Genomic DNA, 12,997 nt, shown 5'->3' with positions numbered 1-12,997 from the left:
AGCTCATTTTCCAGGCGGAATGGGCGGAAAGATGAGTGCATACTCCAGCGGGCGACGTCATCTGGCGGAGCGGAGCTTGGACCACCAGAAAATCGAGGGCGGGCTCTCGTCACCATATACCTTTTCCATCTCCTCTCCATCCTCGTCAATACCCCAGGTCGTATCAGACAATCACCCGCTCAATCAAAATCAAAACTTGAAATCTCAACCGAATACCCACTCACACATCCCCAATGTTCCGAGCAGCATCACGGCGCACGAGCGCGCCTGCCGCAAAACTTCTACAACCACAATCTAAGAGCCTCGCCCGCTCAATATACATCAACAGCACCACCCGACCAACCCTCCAACCCCGCATCAACAATGGCAAACCACTCGCAAGCCCCTACATCTCCGGCACACGGCACCTCACGATCCTGCAGAAAATCAGCCGCAAATACCGCGAAGCATCTAGAGGAATCTGGCGCAAGAACCCCGTCCTCATGCCACTAGCAATCTTCTCGGTTGTCGGCGGAGCCTTCATCTTTGCCTACATCTCCTACGTAGAATTGACACGTGTCGGACCGCAGTACCACAAATTCCCGCCGCCGGTGGCCGACGCTCTCCGCACGGCTATCTATTACACCGAGATCGACCTCAACCCAGCCAAGGCGATGAAGTCGTACAGAGAGGCACTGCACACAGCATTCGAGATGGGCATACACCCGTTCTCAGATGAGATCCTTGGAATCAAGCTTCAGGTTGCTATGATGCTGGAGAAGGCCGGACTTGTGAAGCCGGCGATTGATGTGCTGGAGCGAACGAAGAACGAGGCTCTGGTCTGGGTGGAGCAAGTCACAGCAGGTAACGCTGCTGCCGCGGCCGAGAAGGTGAAGCAAGCGAAGGGACAGGTCCAGAAGACCGCGCCCATTGTCCAGGTTAACAACGAGGTGATTCAAGAAAGCCAGGAAGATCTGCAAGCACTGGCGCAGTACGAGGCTCGTCAGCGAGACAAAGCGCTCAAGAAAGTCGTCGGCATTGCGATGAAGCTTGGCGAGCTTTATTCCAGCGAGTATATACAAGACGAGAAGAAAGCCGAGGCCGCGCAGGTCGCTGCTGTGGAGATCTGTCTGAAGGAAATGCGCCGCCGCCAGATGCTGGGCCTTCCTGTTGGTAGCGCTAGCAGTGGCGAGGGGGCAGACGGCGAGGCCTGGCTGAACCTTACTGAGATAGCGACGGCGCTGGCCGAGCTTGCCGCTACCTATACCGCCAAGGAGCGATATGAGCTAGCCATGCCGCTGTATATGCGCTCGTTGGATTTGATCCGCGCCGCTGAAGGAACTTCTATATCTTGCAAACAGGTGGTGCTGCTGAACGATGTTGCTACCGCTCTAGTCGGCCAGGTTCAAAAGCCTGCCAGGGCCCAGCCGCAGGAACCTGTTACAGCGGAGCAGACTGTTGAGGCTGCCCAGAAGTGGGCGGAGAAGGCTATTGAGGTTGCGGCTCACATTAAACCCCCGATACGTGACGAGGAGTGTGACATCACATGTGTGGTTGCGACGTATAACCTTGGGGAGTTGGCTGAGCTACAGAAGAAGCCACAAGTCGCTAAGCAGCGGTATACTGAGGCTAAGGCGTTGGCTGATGGGATTAAATATGAGGAAGGAAGTATGATGGCCAAGGAGGCTTTGAAGAGACTTGGAAAGAAATAATGGGTAGATACGTGAGGGCCCTCTGTTCAAATGTACATTATGACTATTGTTGGAAATAGAAATCTCCAAACTATTCTACATATAATTTAGACATCCAACAGCTACCGTAGCATTGCCCTACATCAGGATTCAGAACACAAGTGGGAGGATAAATGAGACAGATATATAACATAACCATACGGTACGATTTACAAGAGATTTTTAATAAAGAAAAATAGGAAACATTTTGATGCCTTAACTGGTATTAGAACATCACAGGTCTTGCACAAGATTCCATACATTTGAAATGTGGATCGAGTAGGCTAGACATGTCAGAAAACCTCCAGGCCGGGGACGACTTCGTCCCGGCGAGAAGTGCTTCATTGCTCGTGGCTCATACATCCCAAACCAATGCGCTTCTGGCCGTATCTTTTGAACTTTTTTTCAATTCCCTTGTCAATAGATCAAAAAGAGGCTCCTCAAGCTCCGATACAACAACTCAAATCTATGCGCGCGACATAACACCCCAGGCACGGATCTTGTTGTCGGTGTAACCGGCGAACAGGGTCTGGCCGTCAGCGGACCAGGCCAAGCTGATGCACTCGGGGTCACGGCTCTTCTTGCCCTTCTCAACGAACTCGGGCTTGAGCTCATCAACCTTGCTCTTCTTCTCGAGGTCGAAGATGGTGATGGAGCTGCTGGTGGCAGCGCACAGCCAGTAGCGGTTGGGGGAGAAGACGAGAGCGTGGATCTCATCGCCAGCGGAGAGGGAGTAGAGGTGCTTGGACTCGTTAAGATCCCAGAGCATGGTGGTACCGTCCTTGCCACCGGAGGCGCAGAGGGATCCGTCGGGGGAGATAGTGACAGTGTTGATGTATCCGGTGTGACCGATGTGGTCGGTCTGGAGACGGCAAGAAGCGAGCTCCCAAACCTAGACGCGGATCGAATGTTAGCGTCGATACCCTCAAAAAAAGAATGTCAAGTGTCAAGGAAAAATTTTTCCAATCCTTCTCTCGTTCGATTTAAAAAAACAAAAAAATTGTTGCTGTGCCCATCAGGCAAATTGGGTGAAAAATTGTCTCATGGCCCCGAAGGGCTCTGAAGTAGCAAATACGTTTATGCAAACATCACGCGGGCAAAGCAAGGTGGGGAGGAAATTGTGTAGGAAAATTCGGAGTCGATAGCGTACCTTGACGAGCTTGTCCCAGCCAGCGGAGACAATGACGGGGTTCTGGGGGTTGGGGCTGAAGCGAACGCAGGAAACCCACTCGGTGTGGCCCTTCTCGGTGATGGTGAACTTGCAGTCACCAAGGGTGTTCCACAACTTGATGGAGCGATCACGGGAACCGGAGACGATCTGACGGTTGTCGGCGGAGAACGAGACGGACAGAACATCGTTGGTGTGGCCGACGAAAGTGCGGGTGGTGTTACCGGTGGACAGCTCCCAGAGACGGAGAGACTTATCCCACGAAGCGGACAGAGCGTAGGCACCATCGGAGGAGATCACCTATAACGCAGACAAGACCATCGGTCAGCCAAAACCATTCCATCTTTTTTTTTTTTCCGAAATGCGCCATCCAAATCCATGTGTCGCATCCAATGGCTTGTGGGTGTGGTTCATTCGGGAGAAGAAAAACGTACACAGTCAGAGACGATGTGCGAGTGACCCTCGAGGCTGCGCTTGGGGTAACCGTAGGCCTGCTCATCACGGGTGAGGTTCCAGATGATCAGGGTCTTGTCGCGGGAAGCGGACAGCAGCATGTTGGGGCTATTATCAAACATTCAAGTCAGAATTTTGTCCCTTCAAAAATTCAATCCCCCGATCGGGATAGGTCACTCTTACTTCTCCAGGGAGGTGGCGAGGGAAGTAACCCAGCCATTGTGGCCCTCAAGGGTGCCGCGAAGAACCAGCTGCTCAGCCATGATGGGAATGAGACAATGAAGGAGAGAGAGGGATGGGCGGAGATTGTCGTTGACTCTGGGGGGGGGAGGTAAAATCGAGATGGGAGGCAGACGTGCCCGCCCAAGCCCTAAGCCGCTTCGCTGCTCTCCTTGTGTGGTTCCGTGGAGCCCTAATACTAAGCGAAGGGTCACATGACCTGGATCTATACGGACTACGATGTATATTGAGATGGATAATTATTGATTTACATCTAAGTCTGTCTTATTCGAATTTAACAATCGCTTTATTTTCTATTCTTATTGTGAATCCTACACCTATTGATCCCAGTATCATCAGATATACAACATTCTTAATACACGCCTCCTATGGACAATTAAACATGGCCAATGACAACTATAGTACAGTTTTGAAATCGACAAACTATCCAGTTCAATCTCTTCACAGGCCCTTACGAGTGGAACACCTGAACATCAGGCATTCTCCCCAAGCCATTACCACCGCCAATCTTCTTATTCTTGGCCTTCTCAAAGCCAAGAGCGCTCTTATCGCGAACATGCTCTCTGAGCAGCGTGAGAACCTCAGAGTCCTGCCAGCGTGACGGAATAGGCCGGTAAGCAGCTCTGAAAGCGCCAATAGTCTGCGCCCATTCACCGCTCTTGGCACCGGTCTCCTTCCAAGTCTCGGTGATGGTATCCTCCTTAGGAGCGTCGGGTGAGATATCCTCAGGCGGGTCCTGCGTGGCCCAGTAGTAGATGTCCCAGTCGTTCTCATCGAGGAAGTTGTCATACGCGACAAGCTGATCGTAGTCCATCTTGCCCAGGTAGACATCTGCGAAAGTCGAGAGGAGCAGGTCCGACTCGAGGATTCCACGCTTGCGGCTTTGGTCTGGAGTGGAATTGGTTAGCTTCAATCATTCTTGACATAGATGCACCAGGTCCTCGGCTTTGGTTTGGGACTGAGGTGCAAAGCATGCATGGAAACGGGTGTACGAACATAGCAGACGTGCCCTCTTCGTGACAAGATCTTCCCCAACCCTCTTCAGAGGCTCAATCTTAAACGTAATACCCTCCATCTCACCAACTTCAAGCTCGGGCTTGCGCGCTCCATCGTCTTGACGACCACCGGTGAAATGCTCAATCCGTCCCGGGTACGGATCGGACGGTCTGTAGTTGGGGTCGGCTGAGTTCAGCATCTCCGGTGGCGGGGGCTTCTCGCCGACACTGGGGAAGTCCTTTGTCATAGTGGAGGTTGTGTTGGGCACGAATTGGTTCGGGACCTTGTCGGTCTGGTTGGCGCGGTGCGCCTTTACCCCAGAGGCAGCTTCGTCGTTGCCATCTTTGAGACGGAGAGCTGTCGCGCCGAATTGGCGGTGGCCGTTCAGTCTTGTGATTGTGCTTAGGGATGATGGCACTGGTCGCGCGAGGCGATGGAGTATACGTGGGGCGGACATTTTGTTGTAAAGTGTCCTATAGAGAGGGAGTTGGGAGCTTTTTTTTCCTCTAGGGATGAGTGATGCTTGGCCTTGACATCATCCGGCGTAATAAGCCCGGGCAACCGAAAAGCTCCTGCAATGCCCGGTGTTTGTTCTGTTTGCAATGCTAAACATTGACCTGGCAGGCCACTGAGAGGCCGTGAATTACACACTTGTCGACACGGTGCAGTTCTTTATGTCTATTTTTGGGCTTTAGAATTGAGACACTATTTGTTCGACGTCTTGGCCTGTCTGATATTTTAACTTCATCGGCCTCGGGATCCCTTTACCAGATGTCAATCTAGATGTATACACTGACCTCACATGCACCAGAAGCCCTGGGGAAGCTCCCTCCAGGGCTATCTACCAAGGCACATACTATTTAAGCAGTGCTTTACCGACATAGAGAACTATATAATCAATCCATAAATACTCAGGTAATACTACAAGGTCGAAGATGCACCCTGTAAAGTATAGCTAACCACAATCCCAGGACAACACAAGCGATAAACAGAGAATATTATTAGCGCCAGGCTGCAGAAAGCATGGTGTACATTTTATATCATTGAGATCATGACTGTTGAACAGAATGCCACTCGACGTTAGAGCAAAAGGATTTGCAATGCAACCGCTGCAAAAACCAAAAAAAGAACCATCAAAGATGCAACCATTCCACGGACTAGTAAATCTAGATAAGATGCTTAGATCTACAGGAACCAAATTGTCAGTAACCAACTCCACCTTCCACCACAACCATAATTTCACATACCTGAAGTAAGCTCTCAGGTAAACAACCTGCCAAGCACCAAGCCCGATAAGCATGCCCATAGTTCCGAAAGCGAACCACTTCACGCGCTCGTTGGTGCTCTCATTGGTATCACGCAGACGCTGCTCACGCGCACGCAGGTACTCCATCTCAGTCACGATATCGGCGACCATCTCCTCGATGCGGCGTAGGTCTGTTTCAACGGGCTTGAGCTTCTCCTGCGACTGAATGCTGTTCCAGTCGCGGGCGTCGGCGCCAATGTCGACGTCGAGTTCGACGGGGCGGGAGGGGTTCTGGATGGTGTCTGATGGGGTAATGTTGATTTAGCATGACAATATCTTTAACTCCGCCTTTTCTTCGGTGCATTGTTGGTGTTGTGCAAAGGGCTACCACTTACTGTGGCCGACAAGCTGGTTCTCGAAGCAGACGTCGAAAGCCGTGTCCGCGGGCGAAGTGAAAAGCTGACGTGTCTCTCCGACGACATCCTTAGGGCGACCGTAGTCATTGCCCATAGCGTCCTTGATCTATACACAGAAAAGGAAGAATTAGTCGCGATCCACAATCTGCAATCTGCAATTCGGCGGTTTGGTCTCCGAGTCCCAGCAGACGCAGGACGGATTCCCATCCACATCCAGACATAAGTCCACATACATGAATGTTGACCCTCTGGCCGTCACCCTTCGTACCGCCAACGATGGCAGTGACAACGACCAGCTGGTCCTTAGAGACGAAGTTGCGAATGCATCGCTCGTTCTTGCCGCTGCCGGAGGTGGCGATCAGGTCGAATTTTAGCGCGCTGGCAAGCTGGACGAAGACAAAAAGGAAGCTGAAGATGGCCCTCAGCGTAATTGGTGAGGTGCCCATTGTTGCGGCGTGGAATTGGCGGTTGTAAACACGGATGCTTGCTGCTGTTGATGACACCTGGTAAGGGGAGTGTGGGATTAACTTTGTTCCGGTGTTACGGTCTACGATCTATACTTCGACCGAGGGATTCTTTTCACGCAGCAAATAGTTATTGCTAGGTCTAATTGTTTATTTATGTAAGTCTAGTAGTTACTTGTATTGGAGTTATAATGTTCACAGAATAATGAAATGGTTTCTGAATGTCAGGGTACAAAAATAGCCCCAGTGTAGGTACATAGGCATGGTATCTCGAAATCCACGAAAACAATCAAAGCGACGTCCCACAAAGGGACAAAATAGAAAACCCGAAGTCCGAATTAATTGTTCCGTCCCATGCAGAAGGTAGAAAATAAAATGGCGCACACAAGCGCAAAGGAAGATAATAAAAAGCCACCCGAACAGCAAGGAAACGAGGACACGACTCTATGTGAATAAGATAAAGAGGAAAGGAATGACAAAGATCGCAGTGTTGTCGCACAAACAAGGAATATCAAAGCGATGGACATGATATGTAGATCATTAGATGGATTGGAACGCTCAGCAAAGCAAGACAGTCGAGAATGTCGTCAGGATTTCAACCCTAAGCCTCGACCTTCTTTCGACGCGAGAAGAAACGGGAGAAGCTACCGTCCTTCGTCTTAGCGCCCATTGGTGTTGATGAAGCTCGCGCGGGGGCTGGAGGAGGTCCGGTATTTCGGAGGAAATCCGCCAAATCACCGGTGTTGGTCGGGCGATTTGAGAGAGAAGGCAGGGTGCCATTGTTGCGCTGCTGACCGACCTTGGTAGCGTAGTCAGAATGGACCTTGGTGGGGGCGGTTTGGGTGCGCAAGGAGTTATGAGAAGTGCGGAGCAAGCGGGCCTTCATGCCCGATGCACCGGAGAGATTATTTGATGCAGGAGCACGAACGGCAAATGGCTGTGGGGGTTGTTCGGAGGAAGGGGGAGGAGGAGCGTTGAGTAGGAAATCCATCAGGCTCTCCTCCTCGCGCTTGGGCTTGGGGTTCTGTTCCTGTTCCAGAAGCTCTTCTAGATACGCGTCATCGTCATCGTCGTCAATGGCGTACGGATCTGGAGCACGGCGTTGCTTCCGAACAGGCGGCTGAGGCTCGTCGAAGTCCATGGCGCTTGTCGACGCTGGGGCCTTGTTCTGATTTGAATCCAGCAAGCCGGACCGCGAACCAAGAGATGTCAATGATTTATTGGGTGTAGATTCATTCCCAGTGCTGACGAAAGAACTGGATGTGGTGGTCTCCATCTGAAGATCATCCGAATCAAGGGCGTTGAAAGGCGCAACTGTCCGAGGAATCCGGTGAGCACCTGCAGGCATAGGAGGTCCCTCGCGAATGAAGTCAATGAGGTCCGAGGTCGGAGATCCTTTCGTCTCAGCAGACCGAGCTTGAAGCTTAGGTCGGTTTCCACGGGAGGCAGAAGAGACGGCGGATGGAGGACGAACAGACCGCGTGCCCTCAGCGGAGATAGAGGGTTTGAACTCGTTTACCCCACCAGCAGGACCAGTCGATTTCATGAAATCCGCAAAGTCGCGTGTCGAGTCCGAGGGTGGGACTCGCGCATCCCGCGCCGGCCCAATCTTGCTAGACCTCGATGTTGATGACATGTTGGTCAAGCGCGTGGTAAGCGGGATGTGCTTGGGCGAATCAATGGATCTGGTGTGGGAAATTGGAGACATCTCTTCGGTTGCTCTTGAGGAAACCGAGGTTTGAGGACGGTGCTTATCTTCCCCTGGTGGCGGAGTGGTATTTAAGAAATTAGCCAGGTCGGAGACGCCTGCCGTCTCTGACCGAGGAACTGAACGATTGGGTTGTTTGGGGAATGTCATCTCCCTCACACTTCGGGGAGTGAGAGTGTAATGGATAGTCTCGTCGCTGTTGATCAACTTGTCCAAATCGGCAAGTTCTTCTACAGAGTCCACGCTCCCGCCAGATGCGCGACTAGTTTCAGACGAGCTGCGCATGCGGGGCGGCCCAGATTCACCCTGTGGCCGATTCATGATACCCTTAAACCTGCTAGACACCTGCGAGGTAGTGGAGCCGGCAGTCACTGGACGCGTTTTCTCGCGAGCACTGCCGAAGCTCCCAGACCGGCGGGTTTTAGTGGTGATAGATGACGATGGCCGAGACATGCGTTGAACAGCGGCTCGTTCAACCGTAGAGGAAGAGGAGCTTCGATTGTTGGTTGTGACCTCCAACGGAGAAGGTCTGGGGCGGGTTTTCGATAGCTGCGAATTACCTGAACCAGAAGTCGAGCAAATGATATCGGGGGAAAGAGATTTTGCTGTTTCGGTGTATTCCTCTGATGGTCGAGTCGGAGGGGTCCCATCGTGATCGGTACGAGATGTGATAGCCTCGACGGGGGGTGCGGGTGGAGCCGGCGTGGTCTTAACCCCTTGCGCTGAAGGCTGACTCTCCGCAACGGCTTGCAGTTCAGAGTCGCTAGTTTGTTCAGAGATCGACTTCGCATTCAGTAGACTGGCGTCCTTGGAGGGTTGTCGTTTTGGTCGGTGTATCGTCGAAGTCAATTTAGGCTTTTCGCATAACCCAGTGCCCTCAATCACTTCTAGGTCTTTCTGATTCCGCCGATCACCCAAGGATACGAGGGAGACGCGAGGACTATTGGATTGATCAGTCATAGCGTCTTCAGCTTGTGCGATAGCGTGCAATGATGCAACCGTCTCCCCGACAGGATGTGTCTCCTCCTCTTCTTCATGCAAGATCGACATTCTCGCAATTTCGGAAGCTTCTTCTACAGGTTCCATAAGTGGTGTCTCTTCCTGTTCCTCTTCTGTCGTGATAGCAATGCCAGGGCTGGTTTCAGCTGCATCCACATATTCTGCTGATTCATCATCCTCGTACATAGTCTCGAGTTGCTTTTTCTCCGATGCAGTGGGTGACGGGTGGTCTGTCGGCCACTCCGGCTCCTCCTCAGTGAAGTCGGGTGTAGGTGCCCCACCAGGTAGAGACCTCGTGCGGACATGACGGATTGGATTGCCAATTTCAATAGCTGACGTACTCACGGGCGAGATGCTTGCTGAACCTGGAGATTTTGGGACAAGCGAGGGCGATGAAAACACCATCAGACTGCGCGGTCGCACCTTGTGAGCGATAACGGCCTCCATGGTCTGTACCTCCCCATCTAGATCGCCAGTATAGCCAGGGACCTCGATCTCTTGAACATCGTAATGGCTCGTTGGCAAGGGCACAGTGGCGGGGTCCAAAGGCGGGGGCATCGCCACAGGGAGAGGCTCCTTGGGCGTTATTGGCTCCTCGATGGTCACAATGCTGCTCTTTCGGCTGTTTGCCAGCGAGTATCCACGTGGGCGGAATGATTCACGGGATAGTGTTCGAGAAAGATTGGTTCCGCGTCGGCGCTGCCTCCACGTGCGCCACAGACGACCCAGGGTTGCATTCAGGGCCAACTTCTCCATATCGAGATCTTCCACCACAAGTCGATCGATTCTTTTCCGCTCATGTCCAGATCCAAACTCAGGACCGCCATTGTTGAGTTGTGCCGACAAACGAGACCGCGATGTCTCGCCGGCAATGACGAGTGCCCGCTCGCCAATGTATTCGATGATCGAGGTAAGGAAAATAGAAGCTGCGGGTGTAATATTGTCGACGTGACTGCTGAATCTGCGGGGTGCTCCATCGGTCTCTCCCAGGCTATCCTGCGCAATAAACTCATCTTCGTCATCCTCTTCCATATCGCCCAGCCGTGTGTAGACCATGCATCGTAGACGGGTTAACTTCCATGAGCGTACTAGATCAAAATCGCCGCCGGGCTCCTGGCCACCGCGGAATTCCGTCTGCTCATCGTCCGCTCCGCCCATATACTCGCCCAACTCTTCTTCAGCCGAGGCTACAACTTCCTTGGCCAGGCGGGGCTTCAACACATCAGCCATGGCGGGTCGAATGCATGCGAGCTGGGTCGACTTGGACGAAGCGAGGATATTAAACAAGAGATTATCGAGGAATCCGTTCAGGAGCGATAGCGCGGCCGGGGTCACCAGCGCGGTGGCGCCGGCCCCGGTTTCCTCATCCTCGGCGACAAAATCAGCGGCGTTGAACTCCTGGTCGGCAGAGACGATATCCGAAGCCGCAGAGGGCGAGATGAATGCTGGAGCGGGCGTCACGGACGGTGGGGACATGAGGTTGACTCGAGAAAATTGCGAATCGCTAGAAACGACACTGGGGCTGCGCGAACGGGACACGGCCCCAGTCTCCAAGAAGTCGGGTGTTTTGAAGGATTGCATTGTGTACCCCGGGTATATTTAGGTCGAGGGCTCGACTTGACAGCTTTGTTTGCCTCTTTTTCTGTGTTCCTTCGCGGACCTCGATTTGGACCGGAAGGCGCTGGGTAGAAATCGAAATTTCTAAATCATCCTGTACTCCCAGCACGGTCAGTCTGACACGATTCTGCGGGTGAAATCTGACTCGAGTGGAATCGGGGGCTTGTACGACTGCATGCGCAACGTCGTCTGGACGGGCCCCCGTGACAATGGAAGGTGGATTTCCAACTTACCCGTTTGAATCAAAGATGCGATCAGTGCTCATACCGCATTGGCATGGGGAAAGTGGAAGGAAGCGAGAGGATGAGACAGAATGACCCGTAGAGGCCAGGAGAAAGAGAGTCAGGAGTAATTATTCCATCCGAGTCAGTGGGGACCTGGGAACATTCGGGGTCGACTACGGCATGATTTATGGAGCACCTGCAAGTGTATACAAATCTTACAATCTTACATTCATCATACAATCTTACCTGATTACAGTTTGTTTTGTATACCCCATACCTTAATTAGGCTATTTCTCTGAAATGTAACTTATTCACATAGATACAGGTTTAGACAGTTACTGTACGGTCCAATTCCTATCTTATTGAGCTATTCAAGACCGTCTTCCCCCTGATTCGGAGAAAAAGCCTATCGCAGGCAAAAAAACACAGGACAATGTCCCAGCGATCGGCACGCTAAAGTGCCCCGCTCGCACCTCGTTTCAGACCCCATTGGTCGTGGACAGCCAATCATTGCATGCCGTCCCATGGATTCGGGCGGGGACACAGTTAGTCTTTGGCGCCTTTCCTTTCTGGTATAATTATTGATTTTTGGCCTCCGTCATTATTCCTCAAAGGAAGTTTGTCTGTATGCGCGGAGGACATATATTGCATGCACTCTCAAGGTATGGACCCAGAATTATTTGCAATTCTGATATCTGATATCTCAATGTACCTCATTCAGGTATGACCCGCTAGTACGGAGTACTACGGGGCACATTCGGTAGTGCAGTTGTTAGCGCATAACATCCTTTTCCACACGTTCCTCAGCCGTTCCACAGCTCCCAGGGGTACACGAGGATAAGCCTGTGGCGCACAAATGCCATGCTACGGGGACCCGGTCCCAGTTTCTAGAAACTTTACGTATACATTTTATATTGCCAGGCCTTGGAATGCTTTCCTATCTGAGACAATTATCCCGACTTATATCGATTCCCCCAATCAGCAACGGTTCCCTTGTAGGCCCCCTATGTCACGCGCAGTGCCTGATCTGAACCATTCAACTGTCAACTCTGGCTCCTCCAATCACTTCATTTGCCGAATCTCACCCGTGGAATGACCATTCCAATCAATTTCTTTGAAGAACCTGTCTAAGCGAATGAGAGGCTGAGAGCCCCATCTATTAATATATTGTATATTGTAGTTAGCTGAAAACGGATAATACAAGTGTACAAGGTGCGGAATGTGCGGAGTACTCCGTTACCCACCTCATACATCGGAGATGACAGGACTCGGGTCAGGTGGGCCTATGTGACAGTGAACAATAGGGTCGCGACTATTGCCAGCAGCTCCAACGTAGTGCGCACTAGCAGGAACTAACGATAACAATGCACATTGTCGGATAACACCTTAATCCTGCAGAAGATCAGGAGTTTCCAACTACCGGAATCCCAGAAAAAGCAAAGAATAAATGTACAGCGCACAACTTGTTCTCGCGCCTTGCAGCACTGCTCCATAGATCCAGCGATATATCAGATCCTATCCTTATGCATATTCCCTGGCCTGTACCACCCCTCAGCCCTAGAAGCAGCTTATCTTGTACAGCATCAACATCCCAGAACACCGTCTACGCACCAGCTTCATCCAATCTCACGCAGGAGTCACCGTATCGCCTAACAAACCACGTGGTAGCCGGCGTTGAAATATTGTCATTCTCACTGATTCGAATAAGCCTTTACTCAGCCGTGTCTGTATTTCCACTCCCGATAACCCCATAGTTA

General features: G+C 51.8%; 5 protein-coding genes across 5 annotated transcripts; 1 reads left to right on the top strand and 4 right to left on the bottom strand.

Annotated features, from left to right (window-relative positions):
- Positions 1-233: 233 nt before the first annotated feature.
- On the top strand, positions 234-1,691 carry LCP9604111_7611 (TPR domain protein; the record flags this gene model as incomplete). The annotated part of the gene is made up of 1 exon (XM_039075663.1): positions 234-1,691. The coding sequence occupies one exon, from the start codon at positions 234-236 to the stop codon at positions 1,689-1,691; it is 1,458 nt and encodes a 485-aa protein (XP_038926477.1).
- Positions 1,692-2,175: 484 nt separating this feature from the next.
- On the bottom strand, positions 2,176-3,593 carry cpcB (40S ribosomal protein RACK1; the record flags this gene model as incomplete). The annotated part of the gene is made up of 4 exons (XM_039075662.1): positions 2,176-2,601; positions 2,860-3,177; positions 3,312-3,438; positions 3,514-3,593. The coding sequence occupies 4 exons, from the start codon at positions 3,591-3,593 to the stop codon at positions 2,176-2,178; spliced, it is 951 nt and encodes a 316-aa protein (XP_038926476.1).
- Positions 3,594-4,021: 428 nt separating this feature from the next.
- LCP9604111_7609 (succinate dehydrogenase assembly factor 2) lies at positions 4,022-5,023 on the bottom strand (the record flags this gene model as incomplete). The annotated part of the gene is made up of 2 exons (XM_039075660.1): positions 4,022-4,458; positions 4,567-5,023. 2 exons carry the CDS (start codon positions 5,021-5,023, stop codon positions 4,022-4,024), a joined length of 894 nt encoding a protein of 297 aa, XP_038926475.1.
- Positions 5,024-5,732: 709 nt separating this feature from the next.
- LCP9604111_7608 (p24 family protein) lies at positions 5,733-6,674 on the bottom strand (the record flags this gene model as incomplete). Its single annotated transcript, XM_039075659.1, has 4 exons — positions 5,733-5,751; positions 5,814-6,114; positions 6,208-6,334; positions 6,462-6,674. The coding sequence occupies 4 exons, from the start codon at positions 6,672-6,674 to the stop codon at positions 5,733-5,735; spliced, it is 660 nt and encodes a 219-aa protein (XP_038926474.1).
- A 619-nt stretch (positions 6,675-7,293) lies between these two features.
- LCP9604111_7607 (uncharacterized protein) lies at positions 7,294-10,980 on the bottom strand (the record flags this gene model as incomplete). The annotated part of the gene is made up of 1 exon (XM_039075658.1): positions 7,294-10,980. The coding sequence occupies one exon, from the start codon at positions 10,978-10,980 to the stop codon at positions 7,294-7,296; it is 3,687 nt and encodes a 1,228-aa protein (XP_038926473.1).
- Positions 10,981-12,997: the final 2,017 nt, after the last annotated feature.

Source organism: Penicillium roqueforti, assembly GCF_015533775.1.
Source record: "Penicillium roqueforti strain LCP96 04111 chromosome Unknown scaffold_24, whole genome shotgun sequence".
Taxonomy (NCBI): Eukaryota; Fungi; Ascomycota; class Eurotiomycetes; order Eurotiales; family Aspergillaceae; genus Penicillium; species Penicillium roqueforti.
The sequence above is the reverse complement of the archived record's forward strand: the minus strand, read 5'-3'. Positions and strand labels throughout refer to the sequence as shown.